At 34.3% G+C, this 10,012-nt stretch overlaps 1 protein-coding gene across 1 annotated transcript; it reads left to right on the top strand.

Annotated features, from left to right (window-relative positions):
• The first annotated feature begins 743 nt into the window (after positions 1-743).
• LOC126708248 (heavy metal-associated isoprenylated plant protein 42-like) lies at positions 744-5,256 on the top strand. Its single transcript, XM_050408051.1, has 4 exons — positions 744-845; positions 918-974; positions 4,205-4,283; positions 4,379-5,256. Exons 1-4 carry the CDS (start codon positions 744-746, stop codon positions 5,254-5,256), a joined length of 1,116 nt encoding a protein of 371 aa, XP_050264008.1.
• Positions 5,257-10,012: the final 4,756 nt, after the last annotated feature.

Raw genomic sequence — 10,012 nt, forward strand, 5'->3', positions numbered from 1 at the left:
GTTAACTGGAACTCATTATATATGTAAACATATAATATTATGATAAAACACTTGTTTTAAGGGTCATGAAGCTATAGTTTCAAAAAAAAAAAAAAAAAAAAAAAAAAAAAAAAAAAAAAAAAAAAAAGGTCATGAAGCTATCAAAATGTCTTTTTCACTAGTGTTTGTTTTCAAGAGTCATCAAGGGTCATCAGGACCCTTGAAATAATATTTTTCACGAATTTTTCATACTTTTTTTCAAGGGTTTGGACCCTCTTAAAAAAAAAAAAAAAAAAAAAATCAACCTTTTGTAGTGGTGGTATTATAATACGTCGAAACCAAGTTGAAAACTAGTCTCATGCTCGCATTATGAGCCTGCTTGAAATTTATTTTTAATATATATAATACTACTAAATAAATGTGTAGTATGAAGGTAGATAAGACTTTTTTTTTAATTGACTATTTTATTCTAAATTTTCATTTAACCAAGTGTCAAATACTTTTTTTTTCCGCATAATTTATATTTTGAAGGACATCAAAGGATCATTTTGAAAATAATAAAAAATAGACAAAAAAGTCTTATTCCAATTATATATATTTAGTCAACAAACTGAAAATCCTAAATACGCGCCATAATCAGTTCCCTTTCCTTTCTTTTCTTTTCTCAAAAAACCTTCTCCTTCTCATTTCTTCTTTAAAAAAAAATAAATAAATAAATAAAAAAACAAAAAAAAAACCACCAGGAAGAACTAAGAAGAATCTGAATGGCGGTGACTGGAAAGGCGAGTGAGGGCACGCCACCGCTATGGGATGGTGTGTTGGAGCTGATGAAGGCAGCGCAAGAGAGGAACAGGCTGCTGTGGACGGTGCAGCTCATAATAAATTTTCACATTGATTTATTTGAGGTTTATTTTCTAATTATCCATTTTGGTTTTTAGATTCTATTCCACCTTAATTGGTACTTTGATTTGGGCAAGAGGGTTCAGGATTTTCAGGTGATTAATGACAAGTATTACATTTTTTTTTAGGTGATTTTGTGTTACGATATTGGATCCAGTCCATTAAAACCCATCAATCTAAAATTGAAAGCACTTGTTTATAGCCAATATTCTGATATTGACTATGCAATTAAAATCGAGGCTCGGACTAAGGTAAAGGGAAATAGAAAGGGGTAGACGGCGCCTATTGTGTTAGACGGTAATGCATGGGGCAAAGCTCTCTCTCAGCAGCTTATTTTGGATAATTTTTTTTTAGAATGTTATTTTGGATAATTTATTTATATAAAGTTTATCAAAAAAATTATAATTTTTTATAATTTTTATGTTAAATTTATTACAAAATATTAAAAGTTATTTTAGTTCAAAATATATAAATAAAAGTTAGATTATTTTAATATATATATATATATATATATATGATGATGCCGAAAATACCACCAGTAAGCCGCACAGTCCTCGCGCACTACAAATGGCACCTGCACAATGAAAAGAAAGGACCTAGCAGATGTGGTACCGGCCAAACATCCTCCGAAGGTTAAGTCAGAATTATTCTCACTGCTCTAGAGTGTTAGAGAGGGTCAATTATGCGTACCTTGGTTTGTGAGGGAGTATGGTTTTTATAGTAGTAGGGCTTGCCTCCTTTTCCTTGGAGTAGAAGTCTTTTCCTTATAGGAGTCTCCTTGAGCGTATTTTGCGAGATTCTCTCCATATAAGAGTCCTTAGGTTTCATGAAGCGTGGGGAGCAAGTTATTTACTTATACACGCAAACGTGGTGATCAAGCATTCAATGACTGACGCCGTCAGTCTATGTTCTTCCGTCAGATTCAGCACCGTCAGCTTCAAGATGCCCAGCTTTATGGTACTCTACGTGGAGTTCCTTCACACCATATCGCCGTCAGTTATTTAGAAATGTTGACGGCAAAGTAGAGTTCCTTCACATCATATCGCCGTCAGCTCTTTAGAAATGCTGACGGCAAAAAGTGTCCCATCACCCTTGTCCACTTATTTTATCCTCATCAATATATATAAATCAAAAACTGACCCTTTAAGTTTTAATTTTTGTCATTTTAGTCCTCTAAATTTTAATTTTGTCATTTCAATATTTTAAGTTTCAATTTTTATCAATTAAGTATTCTGTTAAGATTCTATTAGCTTTTCCGGCTTACTAACTAAAACAATGCAGTTTTAAGCTTTTATTTTTTATATTTCGTAATTAAAAAAAGTGAAACTGTTATTAAAAAAAAATGAAAAAGAAAACGGCGGCTAAGGGGGAACGGCGTGTTCCCCTGCTGCCCCTGAAAACAAAAATATTCACAAGCAGCTTCGTGCTTTGCAGAGAGCGTAGAGAGACAACAAACTTGCTCTACTTGTACACCACACCCAAATAAAAATGTTTTGTACATCTTCTCTTTCGATGTTGTCGTTTGTTGTTGCCTTTTTTTTTTTTAATAAAATTTATTAAAATGCGTAAATATATAGGGTGTGATTTATATGCCCAAAATTACCCAAAAACATTAAGCCCTTTATGCCCAAAATTTTGACAGAAATGAACCAAAATTACGCATACATAGGGTGTGTACACTATAAATTTAATTTCTTCCTTCATTAAGCCCCATTTTTTCCCCTTAACTTAATTCCTTAACCTGTGCGCACAAAAACGTTTGGTTTTGCTTATTATTAGCAATTATTTCCATTTTTGTTCCTCCAAAAATCATTTCCATTCCGAGAATATATTGACATGATATTGTGCATATCTGATATCTCTCTCTCTCTCTCTATATATTTATATATATATATGAATATGAGTACCTTTCTTTGTCTTTCGCAAAACCCATTTTCATGTCTCTTCTAATTTTTCTTTCTTGCAGATTTCTCTCTAACAAAGTTTTCTCGGATCAATCCCAGCCAAGAAGGTGCAATTTTTTTTTTTTTTTTCATTATTCTCTTTTCTTTTTTTTTTTTTTTTTTTTTTTTTTTTTTTCATAACTGCATGTACTATTGCTACGTATTACAAAGTTCAGTTTTTACAAGGAAAACAATATTGTTTTTTTTAATCGCAAATTGGTTTTTTGTTCTATATATTTACAAAGAAAAATTCATCCTCCAAAACAAAAATGATTAAATTCTTCAATTTCGTATGTGGGTCTGTTTCATAGTAGCCAAATTTCAATCTATTTTTGCGTTTTTGTTGTCTAAAATGTTTTGCATGCCTACAATGGATGGGGTTTCTTGTGATTGATGTGGTTGGATGAGTGGCTGTGAGAGAAGAAAGATTATATTCTTGTACGTGTGTTTATGTTCCAACTAGGGTTCCGTTAGTAGCATGTCAAAGTAGGGAGTGAAACTGTTGAGTTAAGAAGACTATCGTATACCCTTACTTTTGATATGAAGCTATATATCGAGACAATTTTTTGAATGGGGTACTATGGTCATTGTGTTAAACTAACACACTATAATCAGTGAAGGATAAAAAGGTCTCCCTAGCCCTTTCTAAGGAGGTCAATGTGTTTTAATGACCCTAAGACTAATACATGTATTTTTATTTTTTATAAAAAAAAATAGTAATTCAAAATAGTGGATGAAAAAATTATGGTAGCTTAGCTTATCCTTCTCCCCATTTTACGTTTTTATTAATTGTAACAAATAATAAAACAAATTAATTACCAAAAATAACAATAAAAAAATCTATTTACAAACACTCACCTATTGTGGGCCAGATATGACTATTAGTCTTAAAGATGATAATAGTTAGTACTAATGAAGTGCTATTATTGTTATTGGTATATTAATAATTACAATCTACTATATGCTTGAATTCCTCATGAGAAATAATAAAGCCAGGACCAGAGTGTGGTTCAATCTTTGAAAATTTCTGGCTTTGCTTTTTATTAATGACAAATATTTCCGTTTAGGTTTCCAAAAAATCTTTCCATTTGGGTAATAGATTGTGCATATCTCTCTAAATTTATATTCAGCGAAGACATTTCTCTTTGCTGAACTTTTTCTTTGTCATCTACAAAACAATTCTCTTTCTCACCAATCAATCTCTCTGTTAGGGTTTTTGAGGCATATCTTGAAGTTCTTTTCAATGGAAGCCAACCGCCCTGTTGGTTCGGTATATATATATATACTCGTCCATTTTGTTACAGAAATACCCTATACTATTCATTTATCTTTTTTAAACTTCAGTAATTTGTTATTTGAGTGATGTTTGATTTTATTTGCAGGCTTGTGTGCTGAAAGTGAATATTAATTGTTGCAAAGCATGTCCTGGGAAACTGAGAAAAAAGTTGCAAAAGGTCTATGGTATATATTCAATTTTCTATGAAATAATTCTTTAACTAGTTTATATTTTATTTTTACTTATAATAATATTGTTCTCATTTTTTATGGTGACTTAGGAGTGAGTTCTATCTATATTGATGTAAAGCAAGGGCTGGTTAAAGTTACTGGTAACATAGAACCAACCAAAGTTGTAGAGGCAATAAAAAAGATTGGAAGAAAGGCAGAGCTTTTGTCCTATGAAAAGGACCCCCCAGTTGCACAAGAGAAACTTAACCACTTATTCACTGAGATACATAATAATCATATTGCTGATTCTGATTCTAATTTTGATGATGACGACGACGACGAAGATGATAGTGATGATTTGCATGATGAAAATTGTGAATATGCTCATCATAATAATCATAAAACAAAGCCTAGGCACGACCATGGACCAAATGGGCATCATCAACACCATCACAATGTGAATGACCAAAGAGAGACTAGAGGTACTCCTCTACACCATCACCATGTGAATGGCAGGAGAGAGACTAGAGGCACTCCTCTACGTGGTGCAACCAAAGGGTATGGCTATGGTCTACCAAGGCCACCACCGGCAAGGCCACCATATGGGTATCCAACAATGCCACCACCAGCGAGACCACCATATGGGTATCCAGCAATGCCACCACCAGCGAGACCACCATATGGGTATCCAGCAATGCCACCACCAGCGAGACCACCATATGGGTATCCAACAATGCCACCACCAGCGAGACCACCATATGGGTATCAAGGATATCACCATCAACAAGGGATGTATGCAAGGCCACTGCCACCTCCGCCTCCACCAGCGGCTTATTATGATCATCAGTATAGGCCAATGATGCAAAAACCAAGGGTGGCGCCACCATTGCCTCCGTATGGTTCTTGCTATACTAGGGATGCACCAGTTGGCAACTCCGTCTTCCACTATTTTAGTGATGATAACACTAAAGGTTGTTCTATAATGTGAGCTGTTGCTGCAGTGCTTTGCTTGGCTTTGGGTTTTTCTTAACAAAGCTAAATAGATTCAAAGTATGTTGTCTTTTAATTTTATTAGACTTTTCATGACACCTTTTTTTTTTGTTCATTCAAAAACATTTGAGATGAAGTTACGAACTTACAGTTCTTGTAATTATGAAGTTGGAATATAATTACAAACTTAACTTCATAATTAATTTGTATATTTTTGAGTACCTTTTACAATTTTTTTCATAATTACTGACATGATATTATAAATAGAGCAACATTACTTTCATTTGCTAGGAAAAATTGTGTGACTCTAGACTTATTCTTCTTTGTTATATGCCTTGGAATTTGCAAACATGTGTTTTGTGTGATATAGACAATGACATGATCTCAAGTATTTTTAGTGATGTGTTAATAACAAATTAAGGATGTTTAAGTCGGATTTTTTTGCTAAGCAATTTGCTTTGGATGCTTCTAAACCCCCAATATATTTAAGTTGGTGGCTCATTGGTTTTTTCTTACATTGTTTTTAAAGATACGGATATATCCTTCTTAAGGAACTGGCAAATGAAAGTGAAATAATGGATCAATTTATTTCAAGAACTTGAAATCACTCAATGTTACTTGTGATTGCTATAAATTTTTCTGTATGTGATATATGCATGGCTAAAGTTGACAAATCAATATAATAAAAGATAGAATATCCATAACTTACACCGACAACAAAGAATTAGAGATGCATCCATGCAATTTTGAAACGAATAATATTTTCAACTCATAGTTTCACTGCCTTAACCCGAAAGGGTAGAAGTGTAGGGTTTGGTTTGTGTGTATAGTTGAGTTGCTTGTGTTGTGCTATGATGGGGTTTTATTGCTAGGGTTTGGTGTTTCTATTTCCTTCTTGGTGGTTTCTCTACGGTTCTTCTAGGACCACATCATTTGTCACAACTTTTATGACAATGGATAATCATTTTGACATAGATTTACAATTTTTTCTCCATCACTTACAATAGACCACTGTGACAAAAAAATTAACAAAAAAAGTTATCCCTAGACTTTCTTTTCTATTTAAACTTTGTGGAGTTTCAGTTATTTATAGCTGCAGCTGGGACATGCCAGTTAGGAAGCACAGGTGCGCCTCTAAGAGTGGCTAATTTGCACCGAACAGCTCGTACGGATGCTGTGTGTGGCCGTCGACGTGGTTGCATGTGCGTCTATTGCGAGTCTCTCTCTTCTTTTTCTTCTTCTTCTTCTTCTTCTTTTTTTTTTTTTTTGTGATTTTCAATTTAGGTCGAAATGGGCCGAAATAGCCCCAAATCGGTCCGATTTGGGACGAAACACATGTTTAAAAAAGAAGAAGTTAAAACACACGATAAAAGACACAATTTCACTCTATTTAAAAAAATAAAAAAAAAAACCCTAAAACGCATCTCTCTCTCTCTCTCTCTCTCTCTCTCTCTCTCTCTCTCTCTCTCTCTCTCTCTCTCTCTCTCTCTCTCTCTCTCTCTCTCTCTCTCTCTCTCTCTCTCTCTCTCTCTCTCTCTCTCTCTCTCTCTCTCTCTCAAACCCACGAATCAATCCCTCCATCTCTCCTCAAGCTCACTGATCCAAGCTCACTTCATAGAATGATTATGTACTTATGTATTCAGTATTCACTTTATTATTTACTATTACTCTTAAATTGATATATGTTTACTATTATATGAAAATATATGCTTAATAATATATAAAAAAATATAAATAAAAATATTTTAAATAATTTATTAATAAATATATCCCAACACACCCATATCTTAACTTTAAAAAAAATTATCGAATCGTCGCACCGCAACCGCATCTGTATCCAAATCCACACCCCGTGCTTCTTAGCTTGCCAGGCAACTCTACTTGGCAGAGAGAAAAATAGCCATTATTAGCCAGCAAGAAAGGTCACTGCCGGCACATAAGTCTAAAGCAAATAAACGTGCGTTTATAAAAAATTAAAAATAAAATAAAATAAACAAATAAACGTATGTGAAATGCAGGCTGAGGATGGGAAAGTGATTTGACCATGTGTGCAGTGTGCGCAATCTAGGATTGCGAAATGGCAGCTATTGGACCCAAATTGCATAATTTTTAAATAAATTAAAATACTGATTCTTTTATAATAAAAAAACTAATTAAAATATGGACCTTAGATAAAACAATAAAACCATGAATGGTGGGAAGTGCAATAAAAGTAGGGCAATCCAAAAAAAAAAAAATTAATGAATGCTTTCCAAGGAAACTAGATTTTAGATATCAAATACCATTTGGATGTTCATTGTTGTTCATTGCGGTTTAATGCCTTTAGAGCACAGTCACATGAGACTCTTTACAAATTAACTAATTTGCAGTTAATAAAACTCTTTATTTATTTATTTATTTTTTTCTATTTTAACTAGCCTATTTTTCAAATCCATTTGCATTTGATCCTTTTATTTTGTTCTCTATTCTATTTCTTTATTCAATTTTAATCATAAATATATCAAACAGTCAATATCAGCCATTTACAATCATGATCAACCACTCAACGTCCTAGATCGCCCACCCAATATAGCCAAGTTTGCCAACCCACAGCCTAGATTAGCCCCCAATGACGAAGAATTGACCACCTATCGCCAAAATGAGCCACCCACAACCAAACTTGGCCATCCAATTTCACGGCCAAGATGAACCATCCCATGCCCAATCTTTTCCATGGCCACAACCAAATGAGGCACGGTATTATGGCTTTCAATTACACCCCATTAAAATTTTCTATGGACCACCATTGTTTGGTTTCGACAAAACAAGATTTTTATTGTTATTTTTTTAGAAAGTGTTTATTTTGAGTCCTTTGAAATGCAAAAATTCAATCAAATATGAAGCCACCTATAAAGGCCTTAACCTAATGGTAAAGAACAACAAACATACACTTGGCCGATTCCTATACAAAATTGAAAACACTAAAAAATATCATAGTTGTTGCGACACATTCTTTTCTTTTTAGAGAATACAATTCTACAAATTAGTGAAATTAATTAATGTTTAATTTTTGGTTATTGTTAATAGGAACATATTCTTGACAATAAGATCAACATAGATAATTCAGATGCTGCTATGCATGTACATTTCTAATTTGCGTAGGCATCACTCTTTATACATTATTTTCTCTTCACCAAAATTTAAGAAAAAAGAGGGGACAAATATATATATATATATATATATATATATTAATAATACATTATATTTGATTCTCAAAATATGTGGATGTATGGGCATGTGCTATACTTTAAATAATACAATAATAAAAATTCTTAGCAAAAAGTCGGGATATAATATTTTTTATAATTGTTGACATTACCTATTGTTACTAGGTGAAATATATGTATTTATGAAAAAAAGAAGTGGCAAATAGTTTAGTAATTATACTACCAAACCAAATGTGGATGTTTGAACTTGTGCTTTCTATCTAGTGTATGTATGAACATGTGCTACCCATCGAATTGTGAGTGTACGGATATATCCCTTAGGGGCATTGCATCTGCCTTAATTGATAGTTGGTGGTTAAATTATACAATACGGATGTTTGGACAATTTTTTTTTTTTTTTTTTTTGATGAACAAAAATGGGTAGAGGGGGGCAACCTACCCATTTTGTTTATGGGTGACAAATGGGTGGGTTTGGGGTGGGCGTAATTGGGTTGGGTATATTGATGATGCCGTAAAAATCACCAGTGAGCTACACGATCCTCGCATGCTTGAAATAGCGACCTGTAAGAAGAAAGAAGTGACCTAACAGAGAGCACTGGTGTGGTGCTGGCCAAATACCCTCCGAAAGTCAAGTTAGAACTATTCTCCACTCTATAGTGCTAGAGAGGGGTAAATTATGCGTACCTTGATTTGTGAGGGTATTGGGGCTTTTATAGTAGTAGAAGGTTGGCCTCTCTTACTTGATGTAGAAGTCTTTTCCTTATAGGAATCCTCTTGAATAATCCCAAACGTGATGGACAAGACTTTTCCTTGTAGAGAAGGTCTTCATTAACGCGCGTCTCTTCCGGAATTCTTCTTGTGCTAGGATTCCTATTTCCTTTGGGATTCTACGAGGATTCAAGCGTGTGTAGCAAGTATTTCAAGTCAGGGTTTCCGCTATGCCTTGGGCTTACCCACTGTCGGCCCATGGGCTAGGATCCGTCAGGCCCAACATAACGAAGGTTCGTCATGCAAATTTTTACCCCTTCAGTTGCCCCCTTCACCCTATGGTTTGTCATGCTTGAATGGACGGACCAATAGGGTGACGGTTCACTATTCTTGGGGTTGACAGTTTAAGGATCTTGGGGTTGACGATTCTTAAAGAGGACGATGCGGACTGCGATCATTGTTGACAGGTTGTCAAGCAATTATAAGGTATGACACGTGTCGCTTTTTGATTGGATTTCCCCCCGGATCAAAGCGTCGCTTCGTCTTCCGTGCATTTCATATATATATCACACTCCTCCTCTTTCATTTCTCCACTTTTCAACTAAAACATATTGTCAGAGCGCCATCGTCAACCTTGTCAGACAGTGATCCATCAAATAGCTATACCCGTCATCGATACAACCGTCAACCTTCACTTATTCAGACTTGGTGAGTATTTTCTTTTCATGAGTCCTGCAAATGTATATTTTATTTTCTTAGACCTTTTTTACACACCCGTCATCACTTCTAGATCCGTCAGTCTTAGGTTTTGTCGTCACGTGCAGGCAATGTCTAGTGCGT

This window comes from Quercus robur, chromosome 12 (genome assembly GCF_932294415.1).
Source record: "Quercus robur chromosome 12, dhQueRobu3.1, whole genome shotgun sequence".
Classification (NCBI taxonomy): Eukaryota; Viridiplantae; Streptophyta; class Magnoliopsida; order Fagales; family Fagaceae; genus Quercus; species Quercus robur.

Bases quoted from the DNA above. Each gene is read 5' to 3' on its own strand.
- LOC126708248 (XM_050408051.1), top strand. From the start codon at position 744: ATGGCGGTGACTGGAAAGGCGAGTGAGGGCACGCCACCGCTATGGGAT. The intron at 846-917 runs GTGCAGCTCATA...TTTGGTTTTTAG, and splicing joins GGAACAGGCTGCTGTGGACG to ATTCTATTCCACCTTAATTG. The intron at 4,284-4,378 runs GTATATATTCAA...ATGGTGACTTAG, and splicing joins AAAGTTGCAAAAGGTCTATG to GAGTGAGTTCTATCTATATT.